General features: G+C 40.4%; 1 protein-coding gene across 4 annotated transcripts in view; it reads right to left on the reverse strand.

The window, feature by feature from the left end:
- Sin3a (SIN3 transcription regulator family member A) overlaps window positions 1-22341 on the reverse strand; it is a 79259-nt gene that overhangs the window by 29552 nt on the left and 27366 nt on the right. For all 4 annotated transcript variants that reach the window (XM_087210248.1, XM_087210247.1, XM_087210245.1 and 1 more), the window contains 9 exons: window positions 19735-19956; window positions 16151-16327; window positions 9369-9475; window positions 8294-8576; window positions 6152-6403; window positions 5437-5589; window positions 5138-5296; window positions 3067-3156; window positions 318-436 (listed from right to left, as the gene is read on the reverse strand). In XM_087210248.1, the coding sequence (XP_087066374.1) occupies window positions 318-436; window positions 3067-3156; window positions 5138-5296; window positions 5437-5589; window positions 6152-6403; window positions 8294-8576; window positions 9369-9475; window positions 16151-16327; window positions 19735-19923 (1529 nt within the window). In that variant the 5' untranslated portion in view covers window positions 19924-19956. The remainder of the gene's footprint in view (window positions 1-317; window positions 437-3066; window positions 3157-5137; window positions 5297-5436; window positions 5590-6151; window positions 6404-8293; window positions 8577-9368; window positions 9476-16150; window positions 16328-19734; window positions 19957-22341) is intronic.

The raw sequence follows: 22341 nt of genomic DNA on the forward strand, positions 1-22341 counted from the left end.
ATATAATTCTTAGATTGTCAAATACAGTTAAGATTCTAGAACCCTGGGAGAGACTACCTCTATTACACCCAGCAATGGTCAGAGGACTAGGAGACCACTAGTCTTTGGCCATTAGTCAACTGGTCCTCTAACACTTTCTGTCTATTCTCTCATCTCTAGAGTTAGACTAGAAGACTTCCTAGGACTTTTGACACTGACATTTGAATCAACAGACATACCTCAATTAAATTAACTTTGCCCATCATATGCTCTCAGATCAATTACTACATCACTTCCACCCCAGACCAACCAGGGACTCAAACCCTTGGTTCACTTACCCCAGAAAAGGAGAAACTAGCTGTACAAGTTCAGCCCGCGAGATCACCTCCTGGTTAAAGATAACAAGACAGCGCAGGAAATTCTCATAGGCCTCTGCACTCCGCAGCGCCTTTCGGACCTTACAGACAACAGAAAAAAAAAAAAAAGATTACATGTCCAGGCATGATATTGCACGCCACGTAATCCCAGCACTCAGGAGGCTGAGGCAGGAGGTTTGCTGAGAATTCGAGGCCAGCCTGGGTTATATACATAGTGAGTAAAAGCAACAATATATGAAAAAATGTTCAACATCACCAGTCATTCTAGAGATGCAGATGAAAACAACACTGAGATTCCACCTCACCCCAGAAAGAATGGCTGCTATCAAGAAATCAACCAATAACAAATGCTGGCGGGGCTGTGGGGAGAAAGGAACCCTTCTCCATTGTTGATGGGAGTGCAGACTGGTGCAACCACTGTGGAAATCAGTATGGAGATACCTCCAAGAACTAGGGCTAGAGGTCCCATTTGACCCAGCTATTCCTCTGCTGGGTATCTTCCCAAAGGAATTAAAAGAATCATACCACAGCGATATATGCGCACCCATGTTTATAGCGGCACAGTTTGTAATAGCTAAAGCTTGGAAACAGCCCAAGTGCCCATCAACTGGAAACTGGATAAAGAAAATGTGGTTTTTTAATAAAATGCAGTACTACTCAGCCATAAAGAAAAAGAAACTAGAGACATTTATAGCTAAATGGATGCATATTGAGGCCTCCTCTTAAGTGAAATAAATAATATATGCATGTGTAAATACCGAATAGTTTCTCTAGTGTGGGAAACTGAAAGTGTAAATAAGGATTAAAATGATTAAAATGAATAACTGATAATTTGAAATAGGAAAAGGTCCAAAGGTGGAGGGGTGGTGGGAGGGGACGGGGAAAAGAAAGAAGGGAAAGGAGAAATTATGAGAAAAGAAAAGAAATGGAAACAAAATCTAGGTAAATAGGGAAGGGTGGAGGGGGTGAAGGGCACACAGGTAATGGGGAAAAAACAAGAACCAAGATACATCATGTACAGGTACAAGCACCCAATGATAAATGTAAACATACTGTATACCTAAAATGTACCAATAAAAGAATTTAAAAATGTACAAGTAAGATCTTGGATAGTCTTCTTTCATGCTTACTTCTCCAGACCATGTCAGAGCTGCCCAAGCTTTTGCTGCCCTTCCTAACAGGTGTCTGCAGCAAGAATCACCTTTTTCAAACTAGTTAATCTTGAATAGTGAGCTTTCAAAATGATACTTCTGGGCCAGGGATTTAGCTCAGTGGCACCATGCCTGCCTCGCAAGCGCAAGGTCCTGAGTTTGATCCCTGGTACAAAAAAAAAACACAAACTTGTCTTCTAACTTCATCCTTTTCCTCCCCCTATTTAAAACTCTAAACATTTTGATATCCCAAAACCTAAAAATGTTCAGTGCCATAGACAAAAAGAAACCAACCAGACAACCTGAATTTCAGTTTCAAAAGTAAATAGCACTGTGGTCCTTCGGTGGACACTGTAGACTATCACCAAACCATACAGTTTATCAACAAGACTGGCTCTGGAGTTTTGTATTCTTTCATAATAACTGTCCGTCCATGGACATTTAAAGACAAACATGAAAGAGTACTGTACTTTTTTTTTTTGGGGATACTTGGGACCTTGCCCTTGTGCTTGCAAGGCAGGTGGTGGCACCACTGAGCTAAATCCCCAGCAGTACTATACATTTTTTTTTTTTTGGTACCGGGGATCGAACTCGGGTCCTTGCACTTGCGCAGTAGGCAGCGAAACCACTGAGCTAAATCCCCAGCCCAGTACTATACATTTTTAATCCCATGTTTGTTTGCTGTTTAATGTTTATTAGTTCTTAAACATCCAAAAGTGGACAAAAGTCTAATGAACCCTATACACTCACTGAACCTCAATCATCCTAAATTGTTTCATTTATATCCATTTTTTTCTATCTCTGAATTTTATTTTTTTTGGTACCAGGGATTGAACTCAGGACCTTGTGCTTTCAAGGCAGGTGGTGGCACCACTGAGCTAAATCCCTAGCTCTACCCCTGAATTTTAAAACAAACTGCAGATATTTAACATATACATACTTAATGTATTCACCAAGTTAACCCCAAGGAAGAGGTCCGATCCCCCAGCAAGAGCCGAACTAAGATCCCACAAAACAACTTTATACCAGTACTGGCCACTCAGACTGCTCATTAGAAACACCTGAGGATCTTTGGAAACATCCCACTAAACCGGAATTCCCACCAACTCTCTATGTACTGTACATACCTAAGTCACCCTAAGGGTTCAGGGAGGAGCTCAGTGACAGAATATGCACAGCATGTACAAGGGCCTGGGTTCAATCTCTAGCCGCCTGCACTCCCCTATGCCACTAAGAGCTCAGCAACTAGTGTAGGCATCAACACTGCTCGTGATATAGACCTGGATATCTACAACAGCAAGTTCCAAACATTTTTGAGAGGAACACGACATATTCCACCATGGAAAAAGCTCTTACTTTGCCACAAACTACTTCACAAATTTCTTTAGTTATTCTATACTTACAGTAGACTGAAAGGCTTCACTATGTTTAAAAAAAAAAAAAAAAAAAAAAAGCCTTAGAGCTAGGGGTTGAGCTCAGTAGCAGAGTGCTTGCTGAATATGTATGAGGCTTTGGGTTCTAGATCCAGCACTGGGGAAAACAAAAAACAAAATACTCACCTTATCAAAAAATAATGACTCAGTTCCAACACCATGCTTGCTGGCGTCTGCCATAGAAGAATCCTTTAGGCTGAGTAGTTTGGGTTTCTTCTGTAAAAGAGGAAAAATACAAACAAACATACAAGATTCAACTGGTTCCAACATTGAAACTACAGCTGATAAATGATCACAGCATTACTTGACTTTTAGAATTAATGTCCTTCCTTTTTACAGAAGCTAAGAGTAATGTTATTTGGAATCTAACACCACTACCTTCTTTTCTTACTGGTCAAAAGAGATAAGAGTGGGGGCCAGGGATTTAGCTCAGTGGTGCCACCACCTGCCTGGCCAGCGCAAGGTCCCGAGTTTGATCCCCGGTACCAAAAAAAAAAAAAAAAAAGAGATATAAGGGTGTTTGTAAAAAGCCCTAATATACATTGTCTGGGGTAGACAGGAGTCAATTTTTTTTTTTTGGTACCGGGGATCAAACTCGGGACCTTGTGCTGGCCAGGCAGGTGGTGGCACCACTGAGCTAAATCCCCGGCCCAGGAGCCAAATTTTTAATAACATTTCAATTTAAAAGTTCATGAAGAAAACATAGTTTATTCAGTTTATTTTCCTAAAAGAAGGAATAACTTTCCCCCCACTCTGGGAGGCTGAGGCAGGAGGATCACAAGTTTAAGCCCAGCCTGGGCAACTTTGTGAAACTTTGTCTCTAAATAAAAAATTTTAAAAGGGTGGGGATATACCTCAGTACTAAGGCCCTGACTTCAATCTGAGGTACTACAGAAAAAGAACAAGTATGCTCTAAAAGGAAAGAACAGGCCATGATGTAGCCCTGTCAAGCAAAAATTTACTTTAAAAAATCCATCTCTTACTATATCTGTGAATAAATACACAAATTAACTTTGTGAGAAGCAGCACATTGACCTTGGCCATCTCAAAGTATACTTTCTTGGGAGCCTTGGCCTTTGCTTATACCGCCTAGGGAAAGGATGTGGGAAATTGTAAGTTCCAACATATTTTTTCCACCTTTGGGCTATCAACTGTGAGAGGAAATAATGGAGCCTATCTTCTGAGCTGATTCCTGCTACCTATATAACATTTTAGCGAGGAAACCATTACGAGCACTAATAGAGTCCTTCTAAAATGTTGGCAACACCTTGTCGTTCCTTTGAGTCAATTCACTTGTTCACAAGTCATCTCTTACTACAAGAGCCTTTTTATTTTAGTTTTTTACAAGAGCCTGAATTCTTTAATTCAATTCTGTAGACATTTCTCTCTCTTATATTCCACACTACTTTAGACGTCCCAGAAGCCTTTACTCTCTAATATACAAACTTAATCCTCTCTCCAGGATAGGTGCATGACCTCAAGGGGAGCGAAGCTAGCTCTCCACAGGCAGACAGACCATCAGTGTTGACTGTAACAAGTAGCAGCCTATGATGGGTCACTAACAGGTGCTTAAGACCATCTCTGCTACAGCTGGAGGGCCCTGACATGGAGATTCCCATGATACAGCTAAAATGTGGAACCCAACAGAGAACCCTGGACAGGAGAGCCCCCAACAGAGCTGTCACAAAGCATCTGCACTAGACTCACAAGAGGGATCTGAAGATCATCAACGTATTTCTGAGACAATTATCACACTCAAGAATCTTCTTTTGGGCTGGGGATTTAGCTCAGTGGTTCCGCCTGCCTTGCAAGTGCAAGGTCCTGAGTTCAATCCCCAGTACCAAAAAAAAAAAAGAATCTTCTTTCTTAGCACTAGGCAAGTTTAAAGCATCAAATGAGAAAGAGGCAAAAATTAAGTCTCAGCCTTGGAAACAAAAAAATGAAATGACAGTTCACAGCAAAAAAAGAGATAATATAGGGGAGAACTCATAAAAGCACCATAATCCAAGCGACAGATGCTATTCTAACATTGTGTTACAAACCCAGCTAAGAAGCTATGTACAGAGTTTCTTTGACCTATGCCACGAATACCCAGGATTGATTGTCACACTGCGCTGCAGACACACAAGACCAGCCCTGGAGTACCTGTTGACAGGGAACTCTTGAGGAAGCCAGCAGGGCGGCCCCTGACACTCACCTTCACTGGAGGGGTGGTTCCCGTCCCAGAGTGCCTACGGATCTGGCAGCCATTCTGGCTGGGTCTCTGTGGCTTGTTGTTCAGCTGCGGCTTCTTCACAGTGCCTCCATGGTCATTTCTCACAGAATCAACCTTCTCCGCAGTTGTTTTGCTTAGAAGCTGATTAAGACATATGAAAGAGATTAATGCTCTGATCAAAGCAAGTAAGAATCATCTAGGAAAGTCCCCTTCTGGTTGCAGCTTTTCAACTTGTCTAATACGTAATTTTAAACAGTGTAATTTTTCTAAATGAACCTTACCACGGAGCTGTTGGCATCTGGCAGGAACTGTCCAAACTCTGACAACAGATCTTCCTGGTTTTTAAAGAGACGAGCCACCTGGGCATATACCTCCTGCTCAGTCAAAGCAGGGGTGTAGTTTCCTCCAGCTTCCTTGGCATTTCGCTGCTCTTTCTGAGGAATTAAAATGGGAAGATGTGATATTTGTGGTCCCTTGTTTTGAATTACACACCATTGAACATTTCCAGGATGTCTGAGACTTCTATATTATTTTATCTACTTAGCATGAAAGAAAGTCTATGTCCTTAGTAACTATTTTGACTGCAGGCTTTTTAGTTCAGAAAGAAGATGATGATGGTAGACGACAATCACTTCTTTTTAAAATTAGGGCAATAAATGTGAATGGCCAGGGGGCCATTAACCTGATAAAGTACAAAACACTAGAGAAATTTATCTTCCTTCTACTTTGATTAACCAAACCACACAAACTATCCTCTCAACTTCCGGTATAAAATAAAACAGGCATTCATTTCATAGGCCACTGACTTTAAAATCCCAACTGGATGCTATAGGGTACTCAAGTCAGGAAAATAAAACTGTTCACAAACAGGCATCATAGTTTCTAACTGGTTAATACCCAATAAGAAACAGTGGGCACAATAATGGCTGTTCAGGTTCTTAAGACTACACGCCTCAGTGTAGCCTGGTTGAGAGGCTGAAGAGGCAAATGTCTTACCTGATAGGTGTGCAAAATCTCCAGGAATGCTTTGTAGATGTCTGGCTGGCCCTGGAATCTGTTCTTGATCTTATTAACATAGTTGATGGCATGATTAAACTCCACAGGCTGATTGTTCTGCAAGGATGGGGCCGTTCCCAATGAGATTGTCACTGGTGTGTGAGGCTGGACCGGTGGAGAACGTGGGGATGCATATGGTGGGAGAGGGGGAGTCTGCTGACTGGCTGGAGTATGTGCTTGTAGTTGGGAAGGCTAAAAAGAAAAAAGTCTTTATTCTCCTCAGGAGCACAGTTAAGTTCCAACTAAAAAGAAATAATGTATCCGATTAACTAATATCTTTTTTATTCACTCAAGCTAAGCCATTTTAGCCCAACTCTAATCGTAATGGACAGGGGAGGAGCTGTTGAGGGGGGTCACACATTCTTGTAGAAGTATCTCAGTCTCAAATTTTCTAAATACAACCTTTAAATCAGAGCCATTTCCAATTACAGGGAAGTTTTTCATGTGCAGTTTTTATTAGCTCAATAGGCATATATAGGAAAAAAAAACCCTCACTCTACATAGATCTTTAATGTCAAAGACAACACCTCAATTGTTGAAATAACTCCTTATAAAAACATCTTCTAGAACAGTTCTTTCCAGCACAACTCTGACTTGACGGAAATGTTCTTTATTTGCACCATTTTGTACAATAGTCACTACCACATGTGGTTACTGAGCACCTGAAACGTGGCTGAGGCAACTGAAAAACTGTGTCTGAATTACATTTAGGATGGGGTGTAGCTCAATGGAAGATCACTTGCCTAGTGTGAATTACATTTAAATAGTCACATATGGCTAGTGGCTACTATGTAAGACAATGTAGTTCAAGATCTAGAACATCCCATCAGCTAGATATGGTAGCGCATGACAGCTACTAGGGAGGCAAAGGCTCAGGTCGCAAGTTCAAGGCTACCGTGGGGAATTTAGTGAGGCAATGTCTCAAAATAAAATTTATTATTATTATTATTTTTTCGTACCAGAGATCGAACTCGAGTCCTAGTGCTTGCAAGGCAGACAGTGCAACCACTGAGCTAAATCCCGGGCCCTCAAAATAAAATTTAAAAAGAGCCAGGGATGTAGCTCAATGGTAGAATATCCCTGGTCCTCAGTACCACAATTAAGCAACCAAATTTAAAAATAAAAATAAGGGCTGGGGATATAACTCTGGTAGAGCACCTCTGGGTTCAATCCCCAGTACCACAAAAAACACCCATCAGCATCAGCATCAACACCTTCTATTTAGCTTGATGGCTTAATCTGATCAAGGAATAAATTATAAAATGCTGGCCATGAGGGCAGTAGCCTAATTTGACCGTGACAAGATGGCTATTTCTTTTTTTTTTTTTTTTCCGTACCGGGGATCAAACTCGGGTCCTTGCGCTTGCACAGCAGGCGGTGAAACCACTGAGCTAAATCCCCGGCCCAAGATGACTATTTCTGAGTCAGATGCAGCGGCCCAGTGCCTGTAGTTCCAGCTACTTGGGAGGTTGAGGTGAGAGCATTACTTAAACCTCAGAGTTCCAAAGTGACCTCAAAATGCCATCTCAAACAATAACAACAAAAAAAGCATTTCTGCCCAAGCTGTCAAAATGTTCTACACAGTCACTATGACTGGGGCAGCCATGGATTTAACAAACAGAAGATGGGGTAGATTGCAGCCTGATAGTTGTGTTTATTTTTTGTTTTTCTGAGATAGGTTCTCACTATGTAGCCCAGGTTGGCTTGGAACTCACTGCAATCCTCCTGCCTCAGCCTACCCAGCACTGGAATTATAGGTGTGCCCCATTACACCTAGCCTGTTAATTGAAAATAGATTATCTCAAGGCTGGGGATTTAGCTCAGTGGTTCCCCTGCCTGCCTCGAAAGTGCAAGGTCCTGAATTCGATCCCAGGTAACAACAACAACAAAAAACAACCCCATGAAAACAGATATCTCAATCTGTGGTGTGTAAACATGAACTATGTGACAGCATATGAGGAATGGATCTTCTCTGATTAAATCTCTCTGGACTATGTTCCTGAGCCTTATAAAGGGGACATGGGAAGGAGGAGCTTTCTAGGGGATGCATTTCACAGGATTTGACATTGTTTAAGTGCTCACCTTGCTGACTTTGGCAGGTGGGGGTTGAGGAGCTGGCTGGGCAGGAGCTGGGGCTGATTGGGCTGAAGGCTGGGAAGGATGTTGGGGTGGTGGCTGAGGCTGGGGCTGGATGCCATGGGTAGGGATCTGATGAACCTGGCCAGGAGTTGTCACGTTCACCATGTCATTGGTCTGCACCTCAATTTTGTAGCCAGGAGGCAAGAAGGTATTGAAGCCCATGATCAGGTCAGGATGGCCTTTGAATAGCTGGGACACGCGGCTGATCACTCCTGGAGTGTCAATGCTGATAAAAAACAAAAGAAAAGTGGTGAATGGTAGGCTTGAAAAATACCCTAGGAAGAAAAGAATTAACTTTCCACTAAGTCTTCTCTAAACAGGAAAACAGATGAAGAAATGAAATCCCAAAGTCAGTTAGCTTCAGACCCAAAGGGGCGTGATCACCATTTTTAACAAAAATACACTTATAGTAACAATTCTATCCAGCAGATATTCAGTGACTAAGGCTACAATTTCCAAGGAAAATCCAAACTTTCATACAACAGTATAAAATTATTGAACATGTCAGCTGGGTGTGGTAGCACACCTGCAATCCTAGCTCTTGGGAGGCAGAGGCAGGATGGTTGCTGTGAGTTCAAGGCCAGCCTGAACTACACAGTGAGACCCTGTCTCAAAAAATAATAGGGAAGGGCCGGGGATTTAGCTCAGTGGTTCTTGCCTCACAAGTGCAAGGATCCAAGTTCAATCCCAGGTACCAAAAAAAAAAAAAAAAAAAAAAAGGGAGGGGTCAGGGATTCAGCTCAGTGGTTCTGCTGCCTGCCTCACAAGCATAAGGACCCGAGTTTGATCCCCAGTACCAAAAAAAAAAAATAATAATAATAATAATGATAAGAGGGAAAAAACAAAATAGTGGCCATAAATTCCATCAATAAGTCAATATATAAATACATAAAGTAAAGGCAAGATCCTGAAAATTCAACCTCCAAAAGGTGACATCAAGCAGATAAGACTAAGCTATATTCTCCCTCTAAAACCAACTTGCCACGCCAAACTTAAATATATCACATGTATCTTTTACCTCTGAGATTTAAATTCCTTCATTATGTCAAGGAAATCATTGTAGACCTGAGGCTGACTGCCAAATTGCAGCTTCACCTGGTCAAGGTAGGACAGCGCATCCTCCACCTGCAGCAGGGATAAGTCTCAAAGTTATTAAAAGAATGTAAGTCAAAAATTATTTTAAAAAACAAGTGATTTATGGCTAAATTAACTCAAAACAGTAAATGAAATATAAATATATACAGAAAGTATTGAAATTTATATGTATACTAATAATAAAATTCAATCTTAAAACATAAAATCTGTAATAGCTTTGCCTTCGATAATTCTGGAGTGAATGATCAGTAACTGACTGATAATCCTATTAATACATCATCTGTTTATCAATTTTGTTACTATTCACTAAGGTCCAAATGGCAGGCCCAATGAAGACACTAAGAACTCAATGGCAAATACATGAGGGCCCCCACTCCACAGAAATTTGTTCACATCTGCATGGGAATCATCACACAGTAGAAAGTCACTGAATCCTCAAGGAGCACAAGGAAATACCACCCTCCTTCCCAACAGTAAGAACACCCATGGGCAAACTGAGGCTTGAGTATCAGTCAAAGTAGGCAAAGGTGAAGACCAGCAAGGAAAGTCAGGGAAAGCCTGGGCAAAATCCCAGGCCAGACACCATGTGGTATGTTTGGAAACAGTTTCGTTTAGCTGCAGCCTCAGTCCTGATAGGAAGAATAGTAAGAGAGGAGACATAAGAAGCAGGAGCTACATCCAGTAAGGACTTGTAAATCTTTTTCAAAAGCAAATTAGATCTTTATCATCCACATTTTTGTGTACTCAATTTGGCCAGTGTTGAGGAAAAAAAATGATGGAAAAGCAGGATAAACTGAAGAGAAGTAGGAAGACCAGTAAAGGCACAGGGATGACTGGATAAACCATGTGAGCAACAGCTGGAATTATAATACTGGCCAAATAACAGAAAGAAGCACACCGATTCAAGATTTTTCTGGAGGCTGACATGATAGGATTCAAGGACTGACAAGACATGAGAGAGAACAAAGAGCTAGCATTCAAAAGTGACCCACAAGGGCCAGGGATTTAGCTCACTGGTTCTGGCACGTGCCTCACAAGCGCAAGGTCCCGAGTTTGATGCCTGGTACCCCCCCCAAAAAAGTCAAAAGTGACCCACAATAAAGAGGTAGGGTTTGAAGGCCTGCAGGGTTATGAGTCTGATTTAGTAACTCAGCACACATTTAGGGGAAATACTCATTAGGTATTTCCTATGTTCGTTGGGATAAGTGTTTTAAATTATACAAAATATTAGGGTTAGGAAATACCTGGTTTGATATAAGCCAACTTTTTTTTGACATATTATGAAATGGAACATTTGTGTTCAAATAAAGCATTAAGTGGTGCTATAGTCTGAATGTGTCCCCAAACTCTAAGTTGAAACCTAATCACCAAAGTATTAAGTGGGACCTTTAGGAGCTGAGTCATAAAAGCAGAGCCCTCATGCATGGGGTTAGCAACTGAACAAAAGGGATGGAAGGAACCAGTGCTAGCCCCTTTTGTCTTCTAAGCTTCTGACACATGAGGATGGTGCTGTAAGGTACCACCTTAGGTGCAAAGACTGGGCCTGCACGAACCTGCTGGCACCTTGATCTGGGATTTTTGACCATCCAGATCTATCAAAAGTAATTTCTATGCCTTATAAATTACCCAGTCCCAGGTATTTTGTTAAAGCAGCACTAATGGACTGAAACAAATGGTTTTTAAAAGTTGTCCAAGTTGGGCCGGGGATTTAGCTCAGTGGTTTCGCTGCCTGCTACGCAAAGGACCCGAGTTTGATCCCTGGTACAAAAAAAAAAAGAAAGAAAGAGTTGTCCAAGTTGGGTACAGTGGTGCACGGCTGTAGTCCCTACTATTTAGGAGACTAGGGGAGCAAGACCCCATGTCCATATTTCCACGGGACATGGTTAGTGTTTCAGAGCACAGACTGCATACTCCATCGGTTACTACTTGTTTGCTATACTACATTTATAAATGACGTTGGCAGTTTCTGCTGGCATTCAATGGACTATTTAGCTTGTATTAAAAACTTTCCATATTGAAATACTTTATTAATAGCCAAGTTGATGGAACACAAAACTTGAAGTCTATAGTAAGAACAAAGACTTCAAAAGATGTTTAAGAACATGGGCCGGGGATTTAGCTCAGTGGTTCCGCCACCTGCCTCGCAAGCGGAAGGACCCGAGTTCGATCCCTGGTACCCAAAAAAAAAAAAAAAAAAGATATTTAAGAACAGCATTCACTATCAGATGACAAAGAAGAGTTACCAAAAATAAAATAAATATGATATGGCATACAATAAAGACTACAGAGAGAGAAAAAGCTCAGAAACCCAAAGGAAAGAAGTTGTGTGTGATGTGTGTATATTTGGAATGTAAAGGCACTGAAGGTCATAGTGAGCCATTGTTTAAAAACTAGTTGTAAAATAATACTATGCTTACAAGAGAAAAAGAAAAAACCAGCACGACACCTGTACATAAGAATAGTGAGGAGATCCCAATGATGAATGTAACTGTATTGTATACCTAAAATGTACCAATAAACTAAATGGAAAAAAAAAACAAACACAATCACAAATCTGAACTATAGTAGTATTATAGACAGCTGAGTTAGGGAGAAATATTATAGGTAGGCAGATAGGGCCAAGTCCTCAAGAGAATCAGGACAAAGGTGAAACACATCACAACTGTGGCCAGAGACACATCTGTTGAAGACCAGGCCTCAAGATAAAGACAAGGTGACCAGACCTGTATACCTCCTAAAAGGACAAGCACTGGGCCTAATAAAGTCTAGACAGACATCAGCCACCTCGGTGGGTGAAGAGGACCTCTGGATCCACCATTTCCTAGAAGTCTTTCTTCTTTCTATCCACACTTGTTATGTGACTTTTCCCAACTGGACCACTATTACCTAAGTGACTATACTTTTTTTTTGGTACCGGGGATCGAACTCGGGTCCTTGTGCTTGCGCAGCAGGCAGCAAAACCACTGAGCTAAATCCCCGGCCCATAAGTGACTATACTTATAACCTTATTGGTTGATCATGACTGTCACTCACACTGTACCCACATGGGTTTTACTACATTAAACTCCCCTCTAGAATGGGGCTAACCATTCAGGACCCCTCCTGCCTCTCAGGAGCTATCCTCTCAATAAATATCTTTCTACTCTTAAAAAAAGAATAGTGAGGAAGTTATCTAATTATGTAAAGTACAGATCAACTCTTGATAAAAGCATGTATACAGTTTCAAGAACTACAACTTGTATTTAGAAGCTACAGATCTAAGGGAGAACTTTGGGGGACTCTGCTGGTGAATTTTCCTGACTCACTTCAAAAGGCATTTATTATAAAGGTAGAGAATACCTTCAAAACTATCTGCAAACCTCCTGAAGTCTGCAGTTTTGCTGAAGACATCATAAGGGAACCTGCTAAGTATGTGCTAAAATCTGTGGTGCTGGCAATTTAACAAATAACTCAATCACAACAAACATGCCTCGCATTATTCAAATCCCTTCTTGTCACCTATCCAAAGACAAAAAAGTATAACAAATGTTAATGCTTCGCATTATCTAAGCACTCTCATTGAACATTATTATACAATAAAAATGGTTTATTGAAGTTGACTCAAATGCTTGTAAACCATTTAAAGACTGATCCAAAAATGATAGGTAATGTGGGAAAACTGAGTTAAATTACATGAAGGTACAAGAAGCATTTTCCCTTTCCTCATTAGAAAGAAAATTCAACAAGTTACTGTACTTAGATATACAGTCAAGTGCTTCTAACTAAAAAACAGAACAAGAAGTACCAACTCTGCCTTAGACTTACTCATAACCCAAATCGAAAGCTGTTCTCTGCCAGTTTGCTTGTTTTTTGGTACCGGGGATCGAACTTGGGTCCTTGCGCTTGCGAGGCAGGCGGTGGAACCACTGAGCTAAATCCCCAGCCCTCTGCCAGTTTCTATAAAACAAAACACAATCCATATACTCATACCCTCAATTCCTAGGAGGAACATGAGTGAAACAGACTGCTTTCTCAGAGCTCATGGAGAAAGACTACAGAGGCAGGTGGCTAAAGATTAGGGGTTTTTTTTGGTACCAGGGATCAAACTCGGGTCCTTGTGCTTGCGCAGCAGGCAGCGAAACAACTGAGCTAAATCCCCGGCCCGAGAAAGACTACAGAAATAAATATATTTTTGTTATCTTAAGAACAAACTTATAAGCTTCATTTTGGGAAACTGGCCAGTTGTGGTGGTGCACACCTATAAGCCCAGACTAGGCTACGTAGTGAGTTTATGGCCAGCCTGAACTAGACAGTGAGACCCAGTCTCAAAAAACAAAAAAACAAAGCATTTTGGGGAAATTAAGGCATTATCTGAAGAACATAGTATTAATACTGGATTAGGGCCAGGGATTTAGCTCAGTGGTTCCGCTGCCTGCCTTGTAAGCGCAAGATCCCGAGTTCAATCCCCATACCAAAAAAAAAAAAAAAGAGCAATACTGGGTTAAATCATTCTGAGTCTTAAAAAATATTTTCAAAAAAAAAAAAAATTTTCAGACTTGGTGAAATGCTCAGTTCACAATGGCACTATATTTTGTGACAAAGCCATCACTCAACAAGCAGAGTATGAAAACCTTTCAAGGAAAACACCAAATTTCCCCGAAGGGCCCAAATAATATGCACTCTCTTTACAGTCTATAATTTAGTCAACTCTTAATTACTTAAGCCCACATAGATAATAAATTTTACAGATTTCTTCTACACACAGCTTTATTTTGCTATGCCTTTGATATTTAGGTAGTATTTTGTCCTTCGGCTAATATTCAATAAGTCCTTGAGCCCACCAGTGAGGACAGCTATCATGGAAAGCTCAACTCAGTAGTACAGGACTCCTCCCATCCTCAGCAGTTTTTTAGGTACTAAGTCACCCAGTGGATGCCTGAACCTCAGGTAGTGTTGAACTGTAGATGCTATGTTTTTCCATATACATACTTATGATATAGTTTAATTTGTAAGGTAGGTACAGCAAGAATTAATAACAATCATTTACCTTAGATCTTAGCAACCTTGGCTTACATTTTTCCCCCTTTTTAAATCAAGAACTTTCACCTTGGGCCAGTGATTTAGCTCAGTGGCACCATGCCTGCCTTGCAAGCACAAGGTCCTGAGTTCAATCCCTGGTACCAAAAAAAAAAAAAAACAACTTTCCCCTTATCACTTAAAAGAAGCTCTTCAGAGTTTCTCTTAAGCATATCTGAATTGCCAGCATCAGTTATTCATGGACCTTGGGGACATGATAAGTAAAATGAGGGTTAATTGAATGTAAGAACTGTGACACTGTGATAGTCCATCTGATGATCTGATAGCCAAAAGGACTATGAAGTGACCAACAGACAGGGAGTATATAGTGTGGATATGCTGAATAAATGGATGATTTACATCACACTTGAGACAGAAGGGCAGCGACCCACTTCATCACACTACTTAGGATGCCATGGGATTTAAAACTTGTTAAGTGTTTATTTCTAGAATTTTCCATTTAGTATTTTTGGACTACACTTGACTGCCGGTAATTCAAAAAGCAGACACCAGAACTGCACAAAGCAAAATCATAGATTAGGAGAACTACTGTGTCAAGGGAAACAGAAAATGGAAAGGTTTGCAACACATGGATGTGTCCTCAAGGAATACTGTTCATTCCTACCTGCAACTTGATATAATTACGCTATTATGATCAAACAAAGGCCTAACATTTTATCTCTTTATAATTTTAATTTATATTTCCTGCACTTGATTTAAAATTTTACACGTGTAAAATTAGAAAAATTGAAACCTGGAGCACTTGCTCCAAACACACATTTTGCAAAGTTACACTGAAAAAGAGACCAGGTTATCTACAGACACAAGTTCCCCTCCTCCAGAATGCCTCATGCATTTCAAAGCACTAAAGCTTACAGCATGTACTCAAGCTTCACAATTAGTTTCTACCAACTTTATCCAGAAGGACCACATGCTTTACTGAGGCTGGGTTTGAAGATGTCAGCAAATCGAGCTATTCATAAATAGAAATAAAAAGATTAAACTGCAAGACATATTACTGGTCTGACTTATTGTACAGGGCTGTAGCCAATCATGGGTGTGCTCAATAAAATCTTATATGATACTAAGAACTACGAGTTCAAAAGAAAGCATTCAAAAACTGGACCTTATGTTGTGCTGGGCATGGTGGTGCATGCCTATTATCCCAGAACTCAGGAAGCTGAGCCAGGATTGTCACAAGTTTCAGGCCAGCCTAAGCTACATAGTGAGTTCAAGACCAGCCTAGACTACACAGCAAGACTTTGTCTCAAAAACAAAACAAAACAAAACACCTTGGGCCAGGGATTTAGCTCAGTGGTTCCATCACCTGCCTTGAAAGCAGAAGGTCCCAAGTTCGATCCCCAGTACCAAAAAAAAAACAAAAAACAACTTTTATGTTGTCTGAAAATAGTTCTTCAATCCTAATACGGTAAGCTCCACGCATTCATAGTACACAAACATTTCTTGAAAGTATTCTTTGCTTGATTAGGCACTGGAGCCAAAATGGGAGATTCAAGCAGGTTTCAAAACAAAACCAAAGTGAAACTTCTTGGGAGTCAAAACCTTGTCTCTTTTGCTATGTTGTAATAGGTCAAATTCAATATTTTCTAAAGATAAACTTTTGACCCAAGAAAAAGAGCTGAATCCCACCTTGAGCCTCTGAAACTGCTGCTGTCCCTGCACTGGTGCTACTGGTGGTGCTGGGTGGGCGTGGCTCTGGACCACCTGGCCTCCATGGGGCTGCACAGCTGTTGGGTGATGGTGGCTGCTATGAACTGCTGCTATGGTGGGCCCGTGGCTGCCAGAGCTCTGTGGCACAGCTGAAACCTGAGGTGGACAAAATACAAACAAGAAATTTCCGTGCATCCTTCTCTAAATGCATTGAGAGAAATAATACAAATGTACAAACCATGCCTACATATTTCTATGTCCACAGTTAATTAATTAGAAGCTCAAATTTCCCACGAAAGGAAATTAGTGAAGTAAATTATAGCCATCTATAAGAGATTTTTGTAGCTATTAAAAATTATAAAGATTAAAAAATTATATAGATTAATGCTTCTTAAACTATCTCTGGTAAAGGTCCATATTTTCTTAAATTCCAATCTGTCATAAACCACTACTTTTATAAAATACCATACAAATAAATTAGTGAAAAAGTAAAAGTATTAAGCCCATAATTTTCATTATTAGATTCTAAATATATAAATTATGATGTCCTCTTGCTATACAACTTCTGTACTTATCTCACTAGAGGCTAATAACAGCTTGTACAGATCACCCATTGTGGACTAGACTTTGAATATAGATATAGATGTATATATTTTTATATTAAAAATATTTTAAGCCCTAGATAACAAACATATAGCAGAATGTTAGTATTTAATCTTGTGAAGGTGAAATTAGAAAATTTTTTTTACTTTTTTGTGCTTATTTTGCATATCTTTATACTTGCTAAGGTATTATAGTCATGCACTGCACAATGACATTTCTGCCAACAATGGATCACATATATGATGGTGTCCCATAAAATTCTAATGGAACTCCAAACTCCTACTGTGTAGTGACACTGGATCACGCGTTCACAGCACAGCTCCCATGTGTCTGTGGTGATGCGGATATAAACACATCTACTACCCTGCTGCCAGCTGCAGAAAAGTACAGCAAGTTTATGCACAGCACATAATACTTGATAATGATGAATGATGTGGCTGGTTTATATATTTGTTATACTATGTTGTTACTTTCAAGTGTAGTCCTACTTATTAATAGAAGTGTACTGCAAAAAACAGTATGATGCGTTCTGCTGATAGCAGCCACACATTTACTATGTTTGACCATTTTTCCTGATTGGCAGTGACCTGTCCCTAGGCTTGTGTATATAAGCCAGTGAGGTTCACAAAATGACAAAATCAGCTAACAACCCACTTCTAATAATGTGTCTCTATCAGTAAGTGATACATGATTATAAAGTTAAAAAAATTTCATCATGTTGTTGGTAGCTTGGCTTCAAATATATTTCTTTTCTATTCTGTTTCTTTTCTATTCTGTTTCTCAATCTATCTTGTTCTCTTACAAATTTAGAAGGGCAAATTAGAATTGCCTTTCCTTCCACTTCTATTATTAAAATATACAAGTTTGGGGCTGGGGATTTAGCTCAGTGGTTTCGCCGCCTGCTGCACAAGCGCAAGGACCCAAGTTCGATCCCCGGTACCAAAAAAAAAATTAAAAAAAAAAAAAAAAAATATATATATACACACACACACACAAGTTTATTAATTTCCAGAGTGTTTTTATTTTCATAATTTCAAAACTCTTAATCATTAAAGAAGATAACTAATATCAATGTATCTGATTGCTTCATTCCCAAAATAAGGAGAATAAACAAAATGAAACTTGCCGGGGATTTGCTCAGTGGTTCCGGCACCTGCCTTGCAAGCGCAAGGTCCTGAGTTCAATCCCTGGTACCAAAAAAAAACAAAACAAAAAAAACCCAACCCCCAACAAACAAGTATTAAAGGGCCGGGGATTTAGCTCAGTGGTTCTGCTGCCTGCCTCGCAAGCACAACGTCCTCAGTTCGATCCCTGGTACCAAAAAAAAAAAGTAAAGAGAGTAAAATGAAACTTAAGTTACTTTAAGCAATATAGTGTGCACCACAATTTAAGAGAGAATGAGCCTTTTTTTTCAAATCCTCACAAGTCTATAAAAAATTGCCCTGAGCAGGGGGAATGGGGAGATAAAGCCAACTATTTGTAAATCTACAGTAACAATATAAAATGTGTCAGGAGTAAAAGGAAACTATTTAAATGACCTGACAAGCTGTAACAGAGGAAGGGCTATTACTCTGAGATTTTATAGTCCAACATGTATGTTTTTACAGGTTTTATAAATTTACAGATTTTTACAAGACTTAGCTGTAGTTTACAAATGTTTAAGATGGCTGATTTTATACAAGAACATTACAGTTTTCAGTAGGAATACATGTAACAATCCCTAGGTACAAGAAACAGTCATAAACCTGTTCAAATAATAAAAATAACCACTCAAGGAAAACAACTTTTTCCCTCTCTAAATCCTAATTTAAAAGATTCAATCTAGAGCTGGACATAGCTTACACCTGATATTTCAGCACTTTGGGAGGCTGAAGCAGGAAGATGGACAGTTCAAGCCCAATCTAGGCAATTAGCAACTTAAGGAAGACCCTGTCTTAATATTAAAAAACAGGGCTAGGGATGTACCTCAGTACGAAAGCTTGTTTAATCCCCAGTTGTTTTTTTTTTTGGTACCGGGGATCGAACTTGGGACCTTGCACTTGTGAGGCAGGCGCCGGAACCACTGAGCTAAATCCCCAGCGTTTAATCCCCAGTGTTAAAAAAAAAAAATCCATCTGTTAGTTTTCTGACATGGGGTGTGATTTAGCTCAGTGGTTTCACCGCCTGCTGTGCAAGTGGTGCAAGGACCCGAGTTCGATCCCTGGTACCAAAAAAAAAAAAAAAAAAAAAAAAAAGTTTTCTGACTGCTGTCCTAGTCCTACATTGCAAATATTCTACCACCTCAAAAAAGCCCTGAGGGCCCGGGGATTTAGCTCAATGGTTCTGCCACCTACCTCACAAGCACAAGGTCCCGAGTTTGATCCCGGTACCCCCGACCCCCCAAAAGCCCTGAGGAACATCTAAAGACTCAGCCTTTCCTCCTTAATCTGGATTTCCCTCTTCTCTGTTTCCTTATAATAGATTCCTAAAAATGAACTGCTAGGTCAAAAAAGTAAGTAAACAATCTGACACATGGCTAGGAGGGCAGTGCTTAGGCTGCAGCCTACTGGTAGAATGCTTGCCTCAAATGCATGAAGCCCTTGGGTTCCATCCCTAGTACCACCCAAAAAAAAAAAAAAAATCAAGGGAACAGACAGTGGGGTCGAGCCATGAGGGTCAGAATGAAATGCATGGGGCCAGGGATTTAGCTCAGTGGTTCTGCCACCTTGCAAGCACAAGGTCCCGAGTTCGATCCCCAGTACCAAAAAAAGAGATATACAAACTTCAAAGGTCATGACATTTTTTTTAAACTTATGTAGTGGCGAGTACACAAGTACAAGTATATACTGTTTTTGCTATTTTGTACACCTTATACATCCAAAATAATTTTCAATTTCAAATTTGAAGCTTAGTGAAAAGTGTTTTAACTGATGAGCTAATGAACCTCCCATTACTCCCAGTGCTGGGCTGGCCCGGCTCACCTGGTAGCTGGGTGTCACCGAGTACTGAATGCCAGTGGCTGACTGCATGGTCTCAGACACTGCTTCATACACAGGGGGGGCGGGGGCGAGCACTCGGTGCTGGTGAGGAAAAGCCTCTGTGCTGCCAGGGATCCTCCGCTGCTGAGCCGTATACACCGGTGACTCCTGGTCCTCCAGACGCCGCTTCATTCTGCGTTCATGCTCAGGGATGCACTACAAAGCCTGCAGAGAACAAGCACAATGACATGCAAGTCAACTCTGGTTCCCTGGGATGTGCACGAACTTGGACCAGGACTGATGGCCCCAGTTCATTTGGGCTCAACCGCCAGGACTAATTACCTATCTACTTTATCTTAGGGATGATCACTGGGTAGGCAGTGTAGGCAGTGCACACACACACGGGTGCGCACACACATACACACACGGTACAATGAACAAGTTATAAATGAAAAAGACAAAAACTTGACAGATTTCACTAATTTGGTTCTACTAAGTTGAAAAATAACCTTTAATTTAATAAACTTTTCCTCATTTTTCTAGTTTGCTCCTCAAATGCTATCATTCCTAATATTAAGTAAATATTCACATGCTGTGTAATATTAGTTTCTTCTTAACTTCTCTCAAAACCTATGACAACTAGGGTCTAATTTTTAAAACATCAATTGTTTTAACAATTAAATGTTATTATGGAAAGAGCAGTGGGGCAGGAATAAGACAAAGGTTTGCCAGGGATTTACCTCAGTGGCACCTTGCCTGTCTCTAAAGTGCAAGGTACTGAGTTTGATCCCTGGTACCAGAAAAAAAAAAAAAAGACAAAGGTTCTACACTTATCAATTTAAGAAGCTATGTAATTTCAACAAATGCCTTATTTCATGTGATTTTAAGTTTCTCCAATAGAAAAAAAAAATTAGATTACTGTAGGTCAGTGGTGGAAAACCTATGGCACATGTGCCGCAGGAGGCACACAGAGCCTTCTCTGTCAGCATGCAAGCTAAGTATACGAGTTTTTTTCTAAATTAAAACCTCAGGATTCAGGTTTAAATGCAGTGTTGGCACTTTGTCATCAATTAGTGGATTTTGAGTTGCAGTTTGGGTACTTGGTCTCTAAAAGGTTCGCCATCACTGCTCTAGGTTTTCTTCTGACCTAACAACCTTTAACATATGACATTTTGTTAGCTTAATAACCTTGTAGAGTACATTTTCCTTCCAAGAAGACACAAATAGCACTTTACCCAGGAATCTATTTGGGTTTTTTCAGAGCTTTTCTAACATCAGAATGCACTACAGTTAAGAGAACATGAAACCCAAATGTGGAGGAACATCCCTGTAACCCTAGCACTTGGGAGGCTAAGGCAGAAGGACTCCCATAAGTTTGAGGCTAGCCTGGGCTATAACAGTGAGTTCAAGGCCAGCCTGAACTACATGGTGAGAACCTGTCTAAAAACAAAAGAGAGAGAGAGAGAGAGAGAGAAACAAGAACATGAAAGGAGAGCACATGCCTATAATAATCCCGGCTACTTGGGAGGCTGAGGTAAGAGGATCCACATTCAAGCCCAACCCGAAGAGCCTAGTAAAATAAAAAGGGCTGGGATACAGTTCAGTGCCAGAGTACTTAGGAAGTGAGGGAAAAGAAAACAACATAAAAGAGAAAGGAAAAAGTAAGGAAAAGAAAAAAGAGCAGAGCAAAGCACGCAAGCAAGCTTTCATAAACCATTCTAAGACAACATGAGGCCAAGCCTCACTTTGCCAGTCATAGAAACTCTTCAACAAGACAACGCTCCTGTGGTAAGAACATGCAAATTACAGGAACAGTAGGAGATTTTGCAATCTACTCCCTCATCTTAAGTAAATCTCTTCTTGTAAATGGGAAAAAAAGCATTCACCTAGTTTCTAGGCCCCTTCCCCAGCACATATCCCTGGAGCGGGCAGTGGTCCTCACCAGGCCACCCGCTTCACCTGCTCTGTCCTCACCATCTTGGCAACCTGCTTCCCACTTCAACCCTCATCTCTGAAATAGGATCTCAGGTTCTTACACTTCACAAACGAAAGGTGGGCCCCAACACAGCAGCACAATTCTTTAATTTGCAAGCAAGCCATTTTTAATATTATCTTCTTTATGAATCTCAAGCCACAGATATGCTCTGCAGTTTGTAACTTTAGATCAAAGGACTAAGTTTCCCAAGTTGGTGTGTGATAGTATGCTGAACTCAGTTAACTGGAAATGAAAACAGATTGGTGATAGCTGCTGAGGAGAAGTAACTTAAAATATGTTAACTGGCTGTTTTCCTAGTATGAAGTAGCATTATTTAGCTTAATATTTCAAAACATTTCATACATTTTAAGGGGCTGGAAATAGATTTATACAAGCTATTTGATACCTGAAAAGCCACTGGTCATCTATGTACACCAAACCTCAACCCATTTTGAAATAAGGAACTGGGTCTCATAAATGGAAGGAATACAAGTCATCAAACCCAGGCATGGTGGCACATGCCTATAATCTCAGCAAGTGGGAGGCTGAGGCAGTGGGATCACCACAAGTTCAAGGCTAGCCTGGGCTACAAAGTGAGTTCAAGGCGAGCCTGTCTCAAAAACCCAAGAAGTCTT

This window comes from Heterocephalus glaber, unplaced genomic scaffold, assembly GCF_053883595.1.
Source record: "Heterocephalus glaber isolate CG9 unplaced genomic scaffold, H.glaber_assembly_v1.0 deba00001140, whole genome shotgun sequence".
Taxonomy (NCBI): domain Eukaryota; kingdom Metazoa; phylum Chordata; class Mammalia; order Rodentia; family Bathyergidae; genus Heterocephalus; species Heterocephalus glaber.